The sequence below is a fragment of the Megascapheus bottae genome, chromosome 14 (genome assembly GCF_031878675.1).
Source record: "Megascapheus bottae isolate mThoBot1 chromosome 14, mThoBot2.hap1, whole genome shotgun sequence".
Taxonomy (NCBI): Eukaryota; Metazoa; Chordata; class Mammalia; order Rodentia; family Geomyidae; genus Megascapheus; species Megascapheus bottae.
Genome location: NC_143522.1, coordinates 2,871,603 through 2,893,930, shown reverse-complemented (window position 1 = coordinate 2,893,930; position 22,328 = coordinate 2,871,603). Strand labels below are relative to the sequence as shown.

The 22,328-nt window shown below is 41.8% G+C and overlaps 1 protein-coding gene across 1 annotated transcript in view; it reads right to left on the bottom strand.

Annotated features, from left to right (window-relative positions):
- Window positions 1-22,328, bottom strand: part of Prkch (protein kinase C eta) — a 217,425-nt gene that overhangs the window by 149,443 nt on the left and 45,654 nt on the right. Inside the window, exon 2 of the mRNA XM_090344237.1 lies at window positions 254-317. Within this exon, the coding sequence (XP_090200363.1) occupies window positions 254-317 (64 nt within the window). The remainder of the gene's footprint in view (window positions 1-253; window positions 318-22,328) is intronic.

Here is a 22,328-nt window from a genome sequence, read left to right as displayed (position 1 = left end):
TATGAGTGCATACATAACTAAATAAATACCTATGTACAAACATACATACGTACAATATTTCAAATGCATTTAACCTGGTACTCTCCACAAATGACCAATGGCTTTTTATAACCATTCCGCCCAACCTAAGCCAGTCATTTTTAAGCATCTTTTGCTTTTCAAAAGATGCCCTTTTGAATTTCCATCCCAGAAACTCCTCTGAAGGTATGAATTGATATTATTTCATTCAGAAACCCCTCAAATTCATTCTTACCTTCACTGAAACTTCCAGTCAGGGTTATTACCACAAATACTTTGCCTTCTGGTTCCAGATCCACCTAGAAAGAGAAGGAAAATATGTGATATATTTTAATATTAAAATATATTTTACAGAGAAGTCTAAATGCAGCCATTACTAATCAAATTGAAATCTTTCATTAAACAAGAGAGGGGTATGGGAACAGGTAAAGACTGAAGACATTATAAAGGTTGAAAAGCACATCTAGAAACAAACTATGTTCTCAGAGCTTCTATCCTGGTGAATTTTATTCTTTTCCCTTGCTGACTCTCAAAGCTCTTACATACTTGCTTTAAAAAAAAAAAGATTTTATTAACACTGATTTTTACATCATATTTCAAATGTCATGTTAACAAACAAGTATTCAAGAAGGGAATCTCTATATACAATCACTGGCACATAGATTTTAGAACATAATTAAAATTAGATTGAGGGTTTGTATATCATAGAAACATATTAATCTATATAATCTACATATGTCTATAGAGTATATATCCCATCATAGATTTTTTTTCTTTGCCAGTCCTGGGCTTAAGCTCAGGGCATGAACACTGTCCTTGGACTTTCTCAAGGATAGAGCTCTACCACTTGAGCCTCAGCACCACTTCCGGCTTTTTTCTATATATGTGGTACTGAGGATTAGAACGCAGGTCTTCGTGCATGCTAGGCAAGCACTCTACCACTAGGCCAAACCCCCGGCCCCCCATCATAGATTTTTATATCTATGTGGTTATGTTTATATCTCCAAGACCATGTCCATAACCTTGGGCACCCAATATTGAGTCATCTTGCTCTATTTGGATCTAATATCAACATATCAAGGAGGCCATGTGACTTTTGTTCCTTTGGTCTTGACTTATCTCACTCAACATGATTTGCTCTAGTTTCCTAGTAAATGCCATTATTTTATCTTGTCTGTTGGCTATCTAGAATGCCATTGTATATATGTACCACATTTTTGTATTCATTCATCTGAAACTAGGGCATCTGGGTTATTTCCATCATTTGGCTATTGTGAATGGTGCAGAGATGAACATGGCTGAGTGGTGTTCTTAACATATCCTGGGTTATGATGCTCAGGGTAGATGCCCAGGAGTGGTACAGCGGGATGGTAGGGAAGGTCTGTTTTGGAGGGGGGGGGTGTTTATTTGTTTGTTTTTTTATTGTGTTTTGGTTGTTTGTTGTGGATCATGAGGCTTGAACTCTGCCTGGGTGCTGTCCCTGAGCTCTTCAGCTCAAGGCTTCTTAGTATCCTACCCCTGGCCTTGGGCATCGTACCTGAGCTTTTCAGCTCAAGACTACCGCCCTACCCTTGGGCCAAACCCCACATCCTGTTTCCTAGAGGTTAATTGGAGATAAGAGTCTCAGGTTCTTTTGTGCTGCGCTTGCTTTGAACCTTAATCCTCAGATCTCAGCCTCCAGAGTAGCTAGGATTACATACGTGAGCCACTGCACCCTCCCTATTTTCAGTTTTTTAAAGAAACCTCCAAACTGCCTTCCACAATGGTTGTACTAGTTTATATTCCCACCAGCAGAGCGGTAGGGTTCCTCTTTCTCCACAACCACTCCACTTACTGTTTTTTGTTTTGTTTTGTTTTTTGCCAGTCATGGGGCTTGAACTAAGGGCCTGAATACCATCCTTGGACTTTTTCTCAAGACCAGAGCTCTACAACTTGAGCCACAGCACCACTTCCAGCTTTTTCCTATGTATGTGGTACCAAGGAATCGAACCTGGGCCTTTGTGTATGCTAGGCAAGCACTCTACCACTAAACCAAACTCCTGGCCCTTACTGACTGCTTTTGAAAAATTTATTTCTGGTGTACATTTCCCATAAGAATGGCCTTTTATTAAACCATGGGTGAGTATATAAAATAGAAACAATAGCCATATCCAAGGTAATAAATAAAAATAAGGCTCTATAAGTCTTTAGTCTTATGGAGTCAAAAGTACAGAGTTGCAGCTGTTGGCTCATGTGTATCATCCTAGCTACTCAGGAGGTTGAAATTCAAGGATCACAATTCAAAGCCAGTCCCAAGTCCGTGAGACTCTTATCTCCAATAAACTACCAAATAAACAAATAATAAAACCAGGAGGTGGAGTTGCGGCTCAAGTGGTAGAGTGCTAGCCTGAGCCCCAGCACTGACTCCAAAAAAAACCAAAAGTCCCTAATATCCCACTAATGACTGATACGTTTCCACTCATAATTGACCAGTCTTAAGAAGCAGAAAGGAAAGAAGCTTAAGAGCTTGGCCTTCACCATCCTTCTTTACTGTTATTTTGTTTTGTTTGTTCTCAGAAGAGAACTCACTATATAGCTGAGATTCCCTCAGAATTAATTATGTAACCAGAGTGGCCTCAAATTCAACATCCTCCTGTCTCATCCTCCCAAATGCTGTCATTACAGACATGTATCACCACTCCAGGCATATTCTCTTCTAGAGTATCAACATCCCTTGAAGTTGTGGGTCAGCTGACATAAAAGATAGGCAAATTATCTACTGTAGGAAGGCTTCTCACCTGGCCCCATCTAAAGTACCCAAGGCACACAGCCTGGTTCCCATGAAGACTTACACAGCAGGACACCCAGCATGGAAGAGTGCCCTGAAAACTTGCCCAGATCCACATCAGGGCTCTAAAAAAAAAAAAAAAAAGTCACCAAATTTGACTCAGATTCAGGCTCCCTCTCTGCCTTTGAGAATCAGAAGACTCTTGTGTATACATGGATGGCCATTTGGGAACAGGATAGTATATTTACAACAAGCTGCAAGTCCATGGGGTAGCTGAAAGTGCCCACACTAAACTAGGTCCCTAGTTCTAGTTTAACTGAATAGCTGGCACAAGATCCAGTGAAGTCTTTCAGACCTGCCTTCTCATGCTCCTCTGAGAGTCTGGGCTGCCAGCATGAAGCATGTCTGGCCTTATTCCTCACTCTTTATAGTACCATCTATTATTTTTATACTGCCTAAAGGTAGGTGAAGCTCATTTCACCAAAATGCATTGGTCATCATACTTTTTTTTTTTAATCCTAGCGAGGTACTAACCTCTCCCAACTCTGCTTACCTCCCAAGATCAAGTGAGACAGGATAAGCAGAAGGGTGATGGCGCCTTTAGCAGTGGTTTTTTTTTTTTTTTTAATTTATTATTTTTTTTGCCAGCCCTGGGGCTAGAACTCAGGGCCTGAACACTGTCCTTGGGCTTTCTCAAGGTTAGAGCTCTATCACTTGAGACACAGTACCACTTCTGGCTTTTTTTTTTTTCTATGTATGTGGTACCAAGGAATCGAACCCAGTCTTTGTGCATGCTAGGCAAGCACTCTATCACTAGGCCAAACTCCTGGCCTCAGCATGTTTTTTATTCCTATTACACACTCCAATGATATTTTTTTTATTTTATTTTGTTTTTTGTGCCAGTATTGGGACTTGAACGCCAGGTCTCATGCTCTCAGTTGACTTTTTCACTCAAAGCTGACACTCTACCACGTAAGCCATAGCTCTACTTCTGACTTTTCAGTGGTTAATTGAAAGATAAGAGTCTAATTAACTTTTTCTGCCCAGGCTGGCTTTAAACTTGGATCCTCTGATCTCAGCCTCCTAAGAAGCTAGGATTGTAGATGTGAGCCACTGATACCTGGCCAACTACATATACTTAAAAAAGAAAAATGAGAGCCAGGAGTTTGGCCTAGTGGTAGAGTGCTTGCCTAGCATGCACAAAGACCTGGGTTCGATTCCTCAGTACCACATACATAGAAAAAGCTCATGTGGGGCTCACGTGGTAGAGTTCTAGCCTTGAGAAAGTCCAAGGACAATGCTCAAGCCCTGAGCTCAAACCCAGGACTGGCAAAAAAAAAAAAAAAAGAAAACATGGAAAAGGAAAAGATGGCTGGGTGATGGTGGCTCATGCCTGGAACCCTAGCTACTTACCAAGATCTGAGGATTGCTGTTAGAAGCCAGACAGGGCAGAAAAGTCCCTGTGAGACTCTACTCTCATTTCCAATTAACTACTAAAAACCAGAAGTAAAGCTATGGCTCAAATTAGTAGACTACTAGCCTCGAGCACAAAAGCTTAGCAACAGAGCCCAGGGCCTGAGTTCAAGCCTCATGAGTGACTAAAACATTAAAAACCTAAAAGAAAGCTGGGCTCCGTAGCTACTCGGGAGGCTGAAATATGAGGATCTCCATTCAAAGCCAGCCCAGGCCATCAGACTCTTATCTCCAACTAATCACTAGAAAACTGGAAGTGGTACTGTGGCTCAAGGAGCAGGGTGGTAGCCTTGAGCTGAAGAGCTCAAGGACAATGCCCAGGCCAACGGGTATAGTGGTAGCCTTGAGCTGAAAAGCTCAGGGACAGCACCCAGGCCAAAGTTCAAGCCCCACGATCAGAATAAATAAATAAAATAAAATAAAATAAAAAGATAAAGATGGGGACTGGAAGCATACCCTAGTAGTAGAGTAACTGCCTAGCATGCATGAAGCCGTGGGTTCGATTCTTCGATACCACATACATAGAAAAAGCCAGAGCAGTGCTGTGGCTCAAGGGATAGAGTTCTAGCCTTGAGAAAGCCCAAGGACAGTGCTCAGGCCCTGAGTTCAAGCCCCAGGACTGCCAACAACAACAACAACAAAAAAAAGATAAAGATAGCTGTTTTGTATAGGTTCCAAAAGCTTTATCTATCTACCCTAGCAACTTGTGCTTATATTTCTACCTTCTTCTGCATGAAATCTACTCCCAGTGAATCTACCATGCTGTCAATCACCCCCATATTCACATCAACTACTTGCATTATGGAGGAATGCCAACTGACAATATCCTTTTCACTGCCTTGACACCCCTTTCGAACCTCAATAGAACAGATCTGAAAATAGAGCTCTCCCGAGAGATGACTAAACAGGATGTCAGTTTCTAATTGTCTCTACTCTCTGCCTTGACTTGCTGCAAGTCAAAAACATGTTATTTTTAAAAGCCACTCCCTCATCTTCAATATAAAGGCCTGGCAGAGAACATACATACACACACACACACACACACACACACACACACACACACACACACACACACACAACCTCAACATAAACTGTTGTTGGCGTGGGAGCAGCTGCTACCAGCCTGCGGACAGACAATCAGGCCGCCTCTGTCAAACTGTCTCTACCAGCTCCCTCCAACTCTGCCCGGAGGGGCCACAAACATGGCCTTCCCCGACTAACGGTCCAGGAGCTGCTCTAGCGAATAGCAGGAGAGGCCACCACCCAGAATCAAAGATGCTCATAAGCTGTGTTCCCTCATTACTCACCTGATGGGCCAGCCAGACTCAAATATCATCTTTCAGTGTTAACTCTGAATGGTTCAAGATTGATATGTAAATGCTAAAATTGTAAAAACTCTTAAAAAAAAACTTGAAGGTAAATTTTCCTGACCTCGGATGAGGTTATCATTCTTTACACAGTATCAAAACACAAGTGAGTTTAAAACAACAACAATAAATTAAACTACAGAAAAAATTTTTAAACTTCTGCCAGGCACCAGGCACTTATGTTTGTGATCCTAGCTACTCAGGAGGCTGAGATCTGAGGATCACAGTTCAGACCAGTGAAGAAAAGTCCATGAGACTCTTATCTTCAACTAACCACCCAAAAGCCAGAATAAGATCTGTGGCTCAAGAGATAGAGTGGTAGCCCTGAGGAAAAAAAACGCTAAAGGACAGCTCCCAGGCCCCAGTTCAAGACCCAGAACTAGCACAAAAAGACAAATTAAAACTTTTGTACTACACCTAGTAATGTCCAAGTGAAAAAAACACACTATAGTATAGAAGTAAATATTAATAAGGCATAGATCTGGTAAAGGGTTTGTACATACAAGAATTATAATACATAAGAATTCTTATACTCAATAGTAGAAAGACAACCCCATCAAAGGATTTGAATAGACACGTGCCCCAAAACATACATAAATGACCAATATGCTCATGAAAAATGTTCATCCTCAGTAGCCACGAAGAAAATACAAGACATGCAATCTGATAGCACTTCACACCCAGGAGAATGTCACACAGACAGACAAGAACGATAGAGCTGGAATCTCACCAACACCTGTTAAGATTTTGTTGTTGTTGCATTGGTTGTGGGGTTTGAAATCAGGGCCTACCTAGGCACTGCCCTTGACCAGCTTTTGCTCAAGGCTAGCACTCTACCGCTTTGAGCACAGATCTACTTCTGGTATTTAGGTGGTTAGTTGGAGATAAGAGTCTCACAGACTTTCCTGCCTGGGCTGGCTTGGAACCTCAAAACTCAGATCTCAGCCTCCCGAGTTAGTATTTTTTAAAATAGCTGTGTTTTTTTTTTTTTAAATAGCTGTTCTAACTGGAATGAGATAAATGTCTCAGTATGGTTTGGACTTATAATTCCCTGATGATCAGTGATACTAAGCATTTTTTAATTTGTGCATCCTCTTATAAGAACTCTCTATTGGTGGGCACTGGTGGCTCATACCTGTAATCCTAGCTACTCAGGAGGCTGAGATCTGAGGACCTCAGGGCTCTCTTGCCCTTTGTCCACCATCATGCAACCCTCTCCCAAGTGTCCCCTCTCACCAACTTTGCCCATCAAAGCCTTGAGGATTTCATGGGGCTTTCACGATAAAAGTCAACCAGCTCAGCCAGGTTTCCAGGGGCAGCTGGGCTCCCTTGGGGTGCCTCCCCACAAATCCACCCAAACCTCCTATTCCAAATTCCATTCTGTGAACCTGTTCTTCTAGCCAGGCCTGACACCTCCCCCCTCTACCTGGCCACACCCTTGCTAGTGTGTACACTGTCTGGGAAAGCCTCTGTCTCTTCACCTTACCCTTCAATCCTTCCCTCACACCTTCCCTAAAGGCCTCTCAGGATCAGAGCCATGATCCAGGTGATCAAGATTTCCCAAGGCAGTTCTCTGGGGCTCTCCCCAAAGGGTCTAGCAGAGGTCCTTGAACCAAGGATCTCAACAATTTTGGTCTAATGATCAAAACAGGAAGATCATTTGACCCCCTCAATTTTTTTGCCTGAAATAGCACATATCTATATCTAGAGTTACAGATATATATATATATATATATATATGATTTATTACAGGATAAAATTCAATGTGACAACAGAACTCCACAATGGCTCTGGGGAATAGCAATGTAATATGGCCACCAATGGCTCAGTGCTTGGGAATTACAGTTTTCTTGATGCACCCATTGGGCTCCATCCCACATCTCCTCCCCTCCCCATTTCTCCATCCCCCGCTTAGGTTCAGCATTTTGCAGGAATTGGTCAGGACAGTTACATCCCTGGCTCATCCCCTGCACAAAAATGAAGGTGTTTTGTAGTTCTAATGCTCCATGCATCATTCTAAGCAGACTTGGACAGAAGCCTGTACACAGGACTCCAGGGAAACACTCACTTAATTAACTGGAAATAATTTACAACCATTTCCCTTCACAAAAAGCATTAGGATTGATCACAGACAGGAAACTCAAGCTACTCAATATTCATCTCAGCTTAGACTAAACAGAGGGCTCTAGCATGGTGAAAGAAAATAAAATTCCTTGATTTGGGCAAAGGAAGGCGGTCACCTAGTCTCTGTAGCTAGGCGGCACATTTCCCTGGCTTAGAATTCGAAGTATTACAGTAGGGATGGATAAGGAAGGAACAGAAAATTTTGATAAGGCACTTTGTGATTCTCTTCAGCTGAACCCACTAGTTTAAGCTAACAGTTCTAGATTTTGTTTGTGTGTGTGTGTGTGTGTGTGTGTGTGTGTGTGTGTGTGTGTGTGTGGTGTGTGTGTGTGTGTGTCTATTTTGGTACTTGAACTTAACTCAGGACCCATCACTCTCACCAGCTTTTTTATTCACAGCTGGCACTCTTGCACTTGAGCCACACTTCCATTTTTTGCTGGTTAACTGGAGATAGAGTCTCTCAGATTTGTCTGCCTGGATTGGCTTCAAATTACTATTCTCAAACCTCAAGCTCCAGAGCAGCTAAGATTCTACACATGGGCCACTAGCACCTGGTGTGCAACACATTCTTTCATGTGGAAAACAACGGCAGGATCTTGAACTCTGACAGCATGTTACCAAATGCTTGACCAACATCACTGCTTACCATCACTACCTGTAAGGGTGAAGCCATTTCATAGATGAAGGAGAAGAGGCTCAGTGAGGGTACAAAATTGGCCAAGATTGCACAAGGAGTGCAATATCCCTCTCCAGCCTTCCTCAGGGCTGTCAGGACTGTAAATACATTCTGCCAGTTGCCTGCCTTTGGGTACAAGGACAACAAATCACCATCTCCTTGGGAGCCTCGGCAGGTTCATGTCACAGAACCTGAGGGTGCTAGCTCACTGCCCACAGGACTTGGTCTGCTCACTGCCAAGACCTAGGATGTCACTCAGAAGAGCTCCTGATGGGGTATGAGGTAGTTGTACTAAACAAGCAAGTTTATCCAGGGACTGGTGAAATGTAGCAGACAGTTTGGTTAGTCAACAGCACATGCTGTAGATGCATGAGGTGTCCCGTGAGTGGGAGGAGTTTCAGGGGGAAAGGAGGAAGACCAAACACAGGATACCAGCAGCCTATCTATGTGTTGAAAGCATTCTAAGAGGTATCATAGATTAAAAGTACAAGAAAAATGATACAAAAAAAAACTGAAGAAAAAGTAGGGCTCATTCATTCTTACTGACTTCATATGAAAGCAAACACGAACACCATTTTAGTGATTTAACTCTTAGACCTGCTAAATCTGGACCTGGGGGAATAGGGGAGCCCCAAGCTACAGTCACAATGTTGTCAACTCCTGCTTGCCATTTGGACAGTCAGCTGGCCTTTGTACTCAAAAATGAGAGGGAGACTAAGTTTAAACCTTCAAGTCTTTTCCCTACCTAATGTTCTATGATTCTCACTTGGAAACTTTCTGAGCTCACCAAAACCACGTGAACACCACCAATGAACTACTTTGAAAATACCTACTTCAGACTCATCATAAGTCTTGCTCATTAGCAGCTAAAGATATCCACAGTCATCATATTTAAATTGAGATCATTCCAGCTCAGAGCCCATTTTCCCCTATGTTCTGGCACAAAAGGTGTTATTTTCTAGAAGAAGTAAAACTTTTATAATAAAATTATTTAAAGTTCTTCTGTTCAACATAAAAAAATCAGGACTAGTACAAACTGGATACTTCCAAGGATGAAAATTGTTTGACTCTGCCTAAAAGAAGACTAGAGGGGTGTGTGTGTGTGTGTAACTAAAATACCTAAGTGACTGAAAACACAAATTAAGTGAATGGCCTTAAACTTTTCTACTAACCATTCTACTAGAATTCCTTTCCCTAAATCTCACAGGTTTAAAAAAGCCTTTAAGAAAATAATTTTTTAAAACTTTCAATAAAATAATTTTTCCTTGGGTTGGGAGTCTTGCCTCATGGTAAGAGTGCATGAAGACCCAAGTTCAATTCCTCAGTACCACATACATAGAAAAAATAAAGTCGAAAGTGGAGCTATGGCTCAAGTGGTAGAGCTCTAGCCTTGAGGAAAAAAAAAAAAGCCCAAGGATAGTGCTCAGGCCCTGAGTTCAAGTCCCACGACTGGCAAAATAAACAAATAAACAAACATTATTCCTTTTTGCCTTGTCCTATTATAACATATTTAAAGTTCTCAAATTTTTTAAATGGATATAAATAACCTCAAAATTATTCAGCACTATTGATTCTCCTCAAACATTTGTAATGGAGGCCAAAGGAAAAAGCCTCCACAAAACTAAAACAAAGAAGGAGTGGAAAGTCCATATTGAAAGCACATAAAATATTTCAAAATGCTTCATAGACTTGCCTAATAGCTCATTTCTCTAAGTCCTCTCAAAAAGACTGATTCTAATGGCACATTAGAAAATAAAGCAAGGAAAAGCAACTATCCCAACAGGGATTTCATAACATCTCCATTTTGGTCTTCTGGAGGAAAGAGAAGATAGAAACAACAACAAAAAAGACATGCATTGCCTATAAATTGAAGTGGCAGCTTTCCAGATGGACAGGGGAAGAGCAGATACTCATGAATTATGGAGGACCTGGCAGAAGGTTACATATAGTTAAAAGCAGGCTATGCTGTGAGTCAGGTCAAAAGTGGGACTGGAGAGGAAAGTGCATACAATTGGTGAAGCCTAAATCATGTGAAGCCACTACAGGCTTCCACTAACAAAGTTCCAGCATCCTACTTACTACATGCCAGACCTTACAGATGGCATGTAAGGTTCAGTGGCAGAGCAGATGGGGGAAGGGGGATAGAAACACACAGAATGGGGTGGCAGATGGCCTTTATCATTGCCAGACGTGAGATACAAAGAGAGAGACAACTGTTAGTACCATGCACAGAGACAGGGACTTCTGGAGAATAAGCAGATCTGAAGGGAAGACAGAGTTCAATGGTTCATTACCCATGTCAACTGAGTGGGCTAGATATTCAAGTAGAGAGGGAAGGAGAGCAGCAAGATACAAATTATAACCCAGTGACACCCCAACTGAAAAGGTACACAGCAACATCAACAGCACAACTCAGATCAAGAGAAGGAACAATCACTGCTAGATTCAGCAAAGCTCTTCCTGGGAAGTAGCACCTGCCTTGAGACACAAAAGCAACTTTCCCTGCATAGAAGGCAAGGCAAGACCATTCCGAGCTAGGATCTCATTGTCAGAAGCCAGGGTTGCACACTAGAGTAGGGCTGGAGAAGTGTCCACACAGGGAGAGAGAAGGTGGGAGGCTAAACAGTAGGAAAGCATTTTTACCTCATGATAAGGGTTCTTCTCATATGAAATGATGGTGGTTAATAGGTTAAAGGAGATAGAAGTTAACAGGTAGAAGGGGGTTTTTCGTTACTAGACCAGTGCACAGGAAGGCAGCTATGGTCTAAAAACACGAAAGGTTTCAGAAGAATGCAATCAGTGGGAAGTTAACAATCATTTCAAGTGAGCAAACAATAGCCATTGAAAGGGGGCATTAGGCCTGGGACCATTGGCTATGCCTATAATTCCAGCTACTCATGGGGCTGAAATCTGAGTAGTACAGTTCACAACTAGTCCAGGCAGGAAAGTCCAGGAGATTCTCATCTCCAGATAACTACCAAAATACTGAAAGTGGAGCTGTGGCTCAAGTACCAGCTTTGGGCAGAAAAGACAATGCCAAGGTTATGAGTTCAAGCCCTAGTACCAGCACAAAAAAGGAAGGAAGGAAAGAAGAAATGAAAGGAAGAAGGATGGGATAGAGGGAGGGAGGAAAGGAGGGGTCTGGGATATAGCTTAGTGTTGGAGTGCTTGCTTAGTATGTTCAATCTTATTCTAAAGACAGAGATATTATATCATATGGTATGTGTGATAGGGCAATATTCCTCAAAAGACCACCAATATGCCAGTGTCCCATCGGATTATAATCAATTACAGAAATTCCTCTGGTGTGGGAGTATATCAGTGGTTACGATGTCATAAAACAACATATTTATTTGTGGGGATGTTGGGGTAAACAAATTTACAGTACTGCCAGTCATCTATAACTATAGTACATACGATTATACACCCTAATATGTGATCATCAACAACTCTATTACTGGCTTGCGCATTTACTATAATACATTACTTATTTAAATGTAAGTGTACCATAGAAGATGTCTCACACATCTTCTGATATTGGGGTCTCTTGTGGACATGAGGCTATATTCAGGCCTATACCACCTAGGTTTGTGATCTATGGTGAAATTGCCTAGCAACTCATTTCTCAGAAATTATTCCCATCATTAAACAACAGACGGTTGTAGTTGTGACAGAGATCTTGTGACCCACAAACCCCAAAATATTTACTGTTTGCCCTTTACAGAATAAAACTGCCAATCTTGATTGCTATTAATCAGCCAGGGAGTTCAGAAGGAAAGAATATGTTTGAGAAGGAAGGAAATGAGGTTAAATTTGGACACAAAGGCACCCAAATAGAAACATCTGGCAAGAAGTTGGAAATAGACAGATTGTGAAGATAAGACCTGGGTGATTACTTTCTCAAACAGTAATCTTAAGAGTCAGGAAATTTTCAAGAAAGAGCCCCAGTAAGGAAAATTAAGTTCCTTGAGGAGCTAGAAGGAAAGGAAGAACCAGAGAAGAGGAAATCTGAGAAGTGAGAGGGCTCAACCAAATGTAGTCATGGGTAATGGAGGAAGCAGCTTCAACAAAGGGAAGAAGCCATGTGCTAAAGACATTTGCTGGAAGGAGTTGAGGACTTGGAGGCCCAAGCAACGAAACCCAGAAGGAAAAGGTAGACTTTTATAAAAACCCACTGCAACCCTAGCAGCTCTGCAGGAAAGATGTCCTTATACTAAGTAGTGCCCATCCCTCCTCACTGAAAGTTAAATTTTACACAAAAAGAGCTGTCACTCAATTGCAAGAACACTAGCCTTGAGCAAAAGAAAAGCTCAGGGACATTGCTCAGGCCCTGAGTTAAGCCCTAAGACCAGCACATGCACAAAAAATAAAAGTTTAATTCTACCTCTAGAATTTCTCTGCCAAGCCAGATACTGGGAGCTCATGCCAGTAACCCTAGCCACTCAGGAAGCCAATGGTGGTTCAAAGCTAGTCTGGTGAGAAAAGGTTGTGAGATTTTTATCTCCAATTAACTACCACCAAGAAGCTAGAAATGGAGCTGCAGCTCAAGCAGTAGAGTGCTAGCCTGGAGTAGACAATATCAGGGACAGGACCCAGGCACTACTGCAAGCCCCAGGACTAGCAAGTGTGTTCACAAATGCATAGACGTGTGCATAAAGTATAGATTTTGTGGGGTAGATATTCAAGTAGAAATATTGGACAAGAAGAGAGATGATGAGACCTGAAAGTTAAAACCAAGCAAAGCTGGGCTAGGAATTTAGCCTAGTGGTAAAGTGCTTGCCTAGCATGCACGAAGACCCAGGTTTGATTCCTCAGTACCACATACATAGAAAAAAAGCCGGAAGTGGTACTGTGGCTCAAGTGGTAGAATGCTAGCCTTGAGAAAGCCCAAGGACAATGCCCAGGCTCTGAGTTCAAGGCCCAGGACTGGAAAAAAAAACAAAGCTGAAGGCATTGTTGTTGGCATTATTTGAAGAACTAAGGAGACATTACACAATTCAAAGAACTAAGTGTCAGAGACCAAAGCCATGTCATAAGAATGGGAGGGAGCAAAACCAGCCAGAGAAAGGCGAGTGTCCAGAAAGGTGCATGCCCCTTCTGAGGCACTTGGGTCCCTGAGAAGCTTCAGACAATTTTTCCCTTTACCTTCATCTCTTTCCCTTTATCTTCTTTGAAAAGTCTAGCATATTATTCTCATCACCTGGCACCATCATCTAGAGATAAGTGACTTCATGAGTACTTGCAGGCAGAACTAGGATTCACGTTATGAGTGCAAGCACCATTATTCACCATCCAGTGACTAGACTCTTCATGTATTGCTTACCTTTTAATAAACCTGGTGAATTGATATTTACTACACAAGAAGTTTCATAAAGGTCACCTGCCTCATTCTCTCACTTCTTACAAAGTCAACTTTGGCCTATTCTTAAAAACTAGTTTCATAATCACAGCTGCAACCCAACGAGTTTTTCAACCAGGTGACCAACTGACAGCAGACAAATTTTTGAACACTGACTGGAAACAAAACTAGACTTGTATCAGATGCAGCTGGTTGGAACACTTTCAACAGGCCTCTGAATCCAAATGATGACTTGAGGCCATTAACGTGGGGGATATTTTTTAGGCAAGTAGAATTATTCTGCATGGTCCTATGATTCTGCAATCAATAGACCAATACCCTGGCCTATCAAAATCTGTAACATCTCACAGGGCACTGAACCACAATAATGTAATTAAAATAAAATTCAAGGCACCAAGAGCTCCTAGAAAGGAATATATAAGGCAGACCACAAATGAGAATCAAGTGTATGACAATGTATGAAGTAATGCCACTGAAAAGAATGAGGGGAGGAAGTATGGCTGAAGTAACTTTGGAAATAAATGGCATCTCAGACTTGAGGCTGAAGGAACTTCACATGAGTACAAACTATAACTGATAAAGTTGTTTCTCACTGGGGGGATGGTTAATGACCCATGCAGTCCTATACTGCAGTTGGAGGTACCATTATGCATTTATCACATTTAACACAATATAGATGGATCCATATAGAAATACGTTATCACTAGGTGCATATATGGAGTTAATCTATATACATCTATATTCTTTTTCTATCAGCTGAGAGAACCTAAAAGCAATGGCATTACAATAGCACCTGGACACTTATATGACTCAACCTTGGCTCCTAATATACTTTTCCAATAAAAGAAACTGGGGTTCCTTGGAGAAACAGTTGCTTTTAGGGAAAAGAAAGAAAGGGGGGGGAGGGAAGGGAGGGGGAGGGGAAGGAAAGGAGGAGGGGAAGGGAAGGAGGGGGAAAGGAAGGGAGGGGGAAAGGAAGGGAGGGGAAGGGAGGGGAAAGGAAGGGAAGGGAGGGAAGGAAGGGAAGTCAGGCAGAGAGGCAGAGAGGCAGGCAAGAAGGAAAAGAACTGTCTCTCCATTCCCCTGTATTGATGAAGATACAGGCCCCATCCTAGGCCCTGCAACCCAGCATCCAGTGGAAAGACCCCTAATGTTGAGTCTCCACATCCACTGATGCTTGGCACACTGTGGGTTGTGCTGGCCTGTCATGCTTCTTACCACCTCCATCCTGCTCTTTTCCTTCAACCGCCAGAAGGGCGGTCACAGTTCCCTTTTCTACATTGGTGTATCAAGGTCCTTTGTTTTAGAAGGCCTGTAGACTGAATACCTCTTCTCTGAAATGCTTACAGACTCTGGAACAGTTTCACATACTTAATGAGGTGTCATGGGGTTGGGACCCAAGACTAAACATGAAATTCATTCATGCTTCATATACACCTTGAACACACAGCCTGGAGGTGAACTTACACAAGATATTGAGTTTTTTACTTATGACCCATCAGGAAGTCAAGCACAGAATTTTCCACTTGTGGCATAGTGTTGGCACTCAAAAAAGTTTCAAATTTGAAAGAATCTCAGAAGCTAGAGCAGGGATGTACACATACCTGTGTGTATAACTATTTCCACTTATGCATTATTATCTATGCATTGGACATTCAAAAAAATTCTGCAATGGAAGGGATGACATTGCTCACGATGTATTGTACTCAAGAATTGATTGATATATTGAGCTGAAAAAAAATTTGTTTTTTTGTTGACAGCTTTATTTTTATCTTCTTAAATGGTTTTCAGTTTCTTGGTTATTGCTATTAATAATCCAAAATTTCTAGAGAACTACTCCCATAGCTAATATCTTTAACAGTACCAATGACACAATAGCTTACAACTGATTAAAAAAAAAAAACACTGAAATCCTATTTATCATTATGTACTACATTCTGCAAAATAGGGTCTGCTTACAGAAATGTATAGGGGTAAAATTATGATAAACACATAAAAATCAAAATGGGGAAAATGACATGGGAGATCAAAGCTGAGAGCCAGGCCTGTTAACTCATGCCTGTAATCCTAGCTACTCAGGAGCCACCAGCATCCAGCCACAATTAAGATTTAACCGGTTTAAATTCAATTAAATGTGAACTATAAATTTGAAAGTGAAAATCTAAAAGAAAGCCAAAAGGGAACCAGTATCACTAGCATAATTCAACCATAGCTGTCATGAAAACACTGCAGTTTCTCGGAACAGTTTCCAAAAGCCCTATGAGATGGAGAAACTGTTTTGGGCCAGGTGTGGAGTAAACACCTACAATCTCAGTTACTTCAGAGCACAGAGTTGGAAGATCAAGATCCCGAGCTGGCGCCAGGCAGGTACCTTAAGGCTCTCTCTGGAGAACACCAAAGCAAAAGAGGGTTGGAGGTTTGGCTCAGGTGGTAGAGGACCCTAAGTTTAAACCTCACTATTAAAAAAAAAAATGGTGTTTTTGGTGTGGAAGTTCTTCAAACACAAGTTCCTGGCCAACAGCAGATGTATCACCTAGAAACTTGGTGGGAGAGGAGAGGACACAGGCCTTCAGTCAGGAATTCTGGATGGGGTTGAGCCCTAGGTTTGAACAAATCCTGCAGGTGATGTTCATGCAGACTGAACTTTGCAAACTACACCTTCACTCAGCTTACTTCAAGTTGTCACAACCCTGCTAGAAGACACCCTAATGCTCAGCCAATGGAGCATTTCCCTCCATAAATCCTCATGAATTCTTCAAGGTAAGGAGGACAAAGCTCTACAGCCTGAAACCATGGAACCCTGTAGACAGCTTGGGTGAATAAAGGAAAAACAGGCAGCCAGATCTCCCAGGGGCTAGCATGGATTGGGTGGCTTGCTGGACAATTACTAAATAAATGAATAATAAATACATGCATGAGTGACAACCCTGCCACCAATTTCCAGTAAGAACCCAGCTTTGTCAACCGTGTTTCTGAGTGCCTATAAATCAGATAGAGTGTATAAACCAAATACAGTATATCATTTTCTTTTCTGTATTTTGGTTTTGTTTTTCTAGTCCTGGGGCTTGAATTCAGGGCCTGGGCACTGTCCCTGAGCTCTTTTGCTCAAGACTAATACTCTGCCATTTTAACCTACAGCACCACTTCTGGTTTGTGTTGTAGTAATTAGAGATGAGTCTCTTGAGGACTTTTCTGCCGGGATGGCTTTGAAGTGCAATTCTCAGATCTCAGTCTCCTGAGTGGCTAGAATTATGAGCATGAGTCACTGGCACCCAGCAAGTGTGTCAAATGTGTCATTTTCAAAGGCTAAAAAAAACCCCAAACCAACTTAATGAATTCATGTGATAAGAAAAAAATGCATTTATAATAAAAAAATCTTTGTTTTGAATTTTTTAGAAATATAAAAAAATTGGCACAAGAATTCAAACTTCCAATCAGGAGCTATAGCCTATAGTACACTATTCAGGAGGTTGAGATATGAGGAACATGGTTCAAAGCCAGCCTAAACATAGAGGTCTATGAAACTCTTATTTCTAATTAATGAGTGAAAACTCAGAAATAAAGGTATGGCTCAAGTGGTAGAGTCGGAGAGCATCAACCTTGAATAAAAACAACCAAGCTAAAGCATGCGGCCCTGAGTTTAAGCCTTAGTGCCAACATAAAAAATAAAAATAATTCAGCTGGGCGTGGTGGCTCATGCCTGTAATCCTACTGTAATCCTAGCCAGTCAGGAGGTTGAGATCTGAGGATCAAGGTTCAAAGCACTAAAGAAAAGCCCAGGCACTAAAGAATGGGCACTAAAGAATCTGAGACTCTTTTTTTTTATATATTTTTATTGTAATTAATAAAAGGGTTACATGATATTTGCCAGATAGAAGGTGAATTAATTCACTTACATTGATACCCTTTCACATGTCTTGGTACCCATTACCCTCCCCCCACCCCCGTCTTGGTTTTCCCCCCTTCCCTATCAAATTTCAAATAACCAAATACAAATAAATCCAATGTATCAGATAACAAAGTGAAATACTGTAACAATATGAGATACCCAAGGGACAGCAAAGGAGATGAGAGATAACATAGTACATTAAGGACAACAATCATTCGTTATATGGCTTTTGTTTCAATATCCTGGAGGTCCTTTCAATTAGCTTCATACTATATGGCCTTATGTATCAAGATTTTGCTCTATTGCAGATCTCTGCTAGGAGAGCCCAAGGTTTCTACTGATATGACAAATGAGGGAAACCATTGAGCCTAAGTTCCTTTGAGTCTGGCTTACTTCACTTAATAGGATTTTTTCTAAGTCTTTCCATTTCCTAACAACCTGAGACTCTTATCTCCAATTAATCACTAGAAAATGGGATGAAGGTCTGTGGCTCCAGGGATAGGGCAGTAGCCTTGAGCTAAAGAGCTCAGGGACAGCACCTGGGCCCAGAGTTCAAGCCCCATGACCCACAAAAAAAAAAAAAAAAAAAAAGTCAAACTTCTACAGCACTCACAGTCTTTCAAGTCTATCAGCTCTTTTAGCTTGGGTCAGGTAAGAGGAAGTCATTAGCCCCAGCCCTGTGTTTACAGATGAGGAATACTGACACAAACCTCAAGAGCTGCCAAGGGATCCTTCATCCGCAAGCCTTCCATCAAGAGACCCTGTCCCTCCTTTGTCTTTTCATCAGTGAATGCTGAGCAGTAGTGATTTAGGACCAGTCCTGCCTCCAAAGATTCTTCTTAAAACTCAGCCTAGAAGCTGTCTCAAGAGTGTGTGAAAGTCCCCCACAGGTAGCAGCAGCTAAGCACAGTACCTTCTCCCCTCGAGGCAAAATCATCCGGGGTGACGGTTTCTCTTTCTGGCACAACTGCAGGTAATTTGGGGATGTGCTGGCAATAGGCAGGGTGGTGCTGGGAATCCGCCGCGGGTGTTGGGATAAGAGGCTGCTGTGACTACCCTGACAGCCCACAGGCATCATGGGAGGTATAATTCCCACAAATGCAATGGCTCTCAGCTTCTCTGGGTCAAAGGTTCCTCTGATTTTTCTCCTTAGAAATATCCTAATTTTGCATACCATTTTCAGAGGCTCCTCCAAGGACTCCCAAGTTAGAAGTCTACTGTTTACTTCTGTGTTACAAGAAAGTCACAAGTAGGGCACAAATGTCCCATTAGATGATCACATTCCTTCTATGATTCCAGACCACAGGAAAACGAACAAGGCCAGATGAAGGAGTGGGTTCCAACATTCATTCACCTAGTAAACAGTTACCAGGTACCTACTGTGTGGCTAGACACTACACTGGGTACTAGGGAAAAGAGAGAGAGATTTGGGGAAGAGAATAACACCAAGGGCACCTGTGCCCAGATCCACTCACCTTGACCTTGCTCAAGACGATTTCAACTTCAAGTACATCAGGCCTGACCTCTCTGTCTCTCTCTGTCACTCTTTCTCACATACACACTCACGCACATACAACCGATGTACAAGTAATATCTCATATTCATTAAAAATTAAAGTAAAATTAGGTAAGGGTGGTTATAGGTCCCTTACAGAACTCCTAGCTGCCCCTCCATGAATGTAATTCATGTTATTACTTCTTCCTTCTTTCCTTCCTGTCTCCCTTCCCTCTTCCTTTTTTCCTTCCCCCCTCTCTCTTTTCCTACACTAGTATGAACCTTCTGTTTTGTCTAAGCTTTAGATCTCTATAGTCTACCAAAGAAAAAAAAACTGGCCAGTTCCAGAAGCAAAGGAATGTGGAAACACTCAGGAAGAGATTACTCTCTTTCTGAAACCAAATGTTGAGTGCATCTTTAGAGGAGGGAAGAAACCAGCAGGAAAAGACTAAACAGAGAGCTACTCTCTACAGGTTCAAGGCTGGGGAGACCACAGGTTCTCTGGGCTAGTTTCCAGGGGCTTAGTGATGCTAAATGGACACTGACTGTTCAAGAAAGAGTCAAACTAATTACACAATTTGAGTAAAGCTTTAGTGCTTAATGAGTTCCATTCATATTCCCCCAAAGCAATTAACAGTAAGATTGAAATCCCTATACTCAGGAAATTCATGAACTCTGAGGCCCTTGCTTCCAAAGTGTTGGGTACAACACTGGGTTTACCCGAAATAGGCATCAGCCAAGCTGCAACTTAATTTCCACTGAACTTCCTTAAGGAGGGTAGTCTAACAGAACAGGTCAAGTTATGATATATTTTCCTCCTAAATTCGGATCCTGCTCCTCTCCTGTTTTGCTTCTTATTAACCATGCTATTTTTTCAAGGAAATAAGGAAATTTTTTTAAAAGGACGCACAGCCATAGAAAAAACTTTTCCAAAGCAGTCATTTGTCTAATAATTAAAATTTCTTTAGAACTTGTCAAATGTCTGCTCAATAGGAAATAGGGCTACAGAGGTTGGCAGAGAAATCTATGACAACAGGTAATTTTCTGAATCTTACTTGGTAAAAACTTGAACAATAGAAATGATAACCTAGATACGTAAATGTTTTATATATACATATATATATAAATTTTTAAAAGATGTATAAGTGCTGGTGGCTCATACCTATAATCCTAGCTAGTCAGGAAGTTGAGATCTCAGGATCAGGGTTTCAAGCTGGCAGGAGCAGAAAAGTCCATGAGACTCTTATCTCAAATGAATCACCAAAAATCTAGAAGCAGAGTTACATGCTGTGGAATGCCAGCCTTGAGTCCAAAAAGCCAAGTGAAAGAGCACAAGGCCTTGAGTTCAAGGCCCAGTACCAGCAATAACCTAGTTGAATAATTAGACGTGCAATGCCTACCTCCTGCACACAGTGGAAGGACTGGGCCTTATTTGCAAAAGAGTTTTGTGGTCAGGTTCTCATCTTCTGGTAGCCTGGGAGAGATACACACCACTCCCTTCTACAGATTGGGAAATTCAAGTAAATGGTGAGATAGAAGAAGGATTTAGCCATATACTCAGGATCCCATCTCTGCATAAGCCCTTTTTTTCGTGCCAGTCTTGAGGCTTGAACTCAGGACCTGAGCACTGTCCTTAGGCTTTCTCACGGCTAGTGCTCTACCATGTGAGCCACAGTACAAGTTCTGGCTTTTTTTTCTATGCATGTACTACTGAGGAATCAAATCCGGGTCTTCGTGCATGCTAGTCAAGCACTCTACCACTAGGCCATACTCCTGGCCTTCTTTTGATACTTTTATCATTACTGCTTTACAGCCCAGTCTAAAAGGACTCCTGTCTGAAGAAGTCCTACAGGAGCTATTATTGCCTCAACAGCAATGTTCTGCTCATTCATCCAGGGCTCCCCTGCTTCTTTTTTTTTTTTTTTTTTTTTTTTTGTGCCAGTCCTGGGCTTGAGCTCAGGGCCTGAGCACTGTCCTTGGACTTTCTCAAGGCTAGAGCTCTACCACTTGAGCCTCAGCACCACTTCCGGCTTTTTTCTATATATGTGGTACCGAGGAATCGAACCCGGGTCTTCATGCATGCTAGGCAAGCACTTTAACCACTAGGCCAAACTCCCGGCCCCCCCCTGCTTCTTTAATACTGCCTTCCATTCGACTTAAAGCTCTCGAGAAGGCAAGAATCAAGACCTCTTCCTCCCAAGTCCTTATCACCTAACTCGCAGTAGAAAATCACAAAATGCATGTGAAAGTGACATGTTTGGATCTTCCCCCACATCATGAAATCAACTACATAAATATAAAGAGTTGAAAGTGAAACCTTAGATGCAAATACATCTGATTTATTCCCATATATAATTCAAGTGCATGTAGTTCAGCCTCAACTCTTGTTTTCCCTAAATACTAAATGGATTTTGTAATTTTTCAATGCTTCTGTGTGTGTGTGTGTGTGTGTGTGTGTGTGTGTGTGTGTGTGTGTGGCTTGAACTCAGAACCTAGGTACTATCCCTAAACTCAATGCTGGAACTCTACCACTTGAGCCACAGTGCCACTTCCGGCTTGTTGCAGGTTAATTGAAGATAAAAGTCTCTTGGACTTGTCTGCCAAGGCTGGCTTCCACAATCCTCAGATCCATCTCCCAAGTAGCTACGATTACAGGTGTGAGCTGCTAGCAGCCAGCTTCAGTATTTCTTGTTAACAATCCACTTTGTTACCCAGTGAAATATGTGGAATAATACTCCTCCCTACCTCTCCTCCAGAAACTAACAAACTAAAAACTGACTGTAAATAGGTCACTCAGAATGCCAAACTAAAGAGCCAACACAATAAAATGGCTTTGAGAAGTGCAAATACACCGAGTATTATCATATATCATATTCATGATCAAAGCTTTTCCTTAGTTCCTACTGAAAAGGACAATTCAATCTGTCCACACCTAACCAAAGGGCAACAAAACCACCACAGACATCCTCAGAGATTCTGTGCTACCACCCTACCCTACCCCCGAAGAGACTGCCCTTGGGTCTATCCCAACACACCCCTCTAAAATACCCAAATAAAACTTACTACTCTACACTTTTAGTCTAGTGCTGAAATGTGCCAGCAGGACAAAAAGTTCATTTCCAGAAGCTTCCCCAGGGGTTGTCCTCCACTCTTTCACTCTT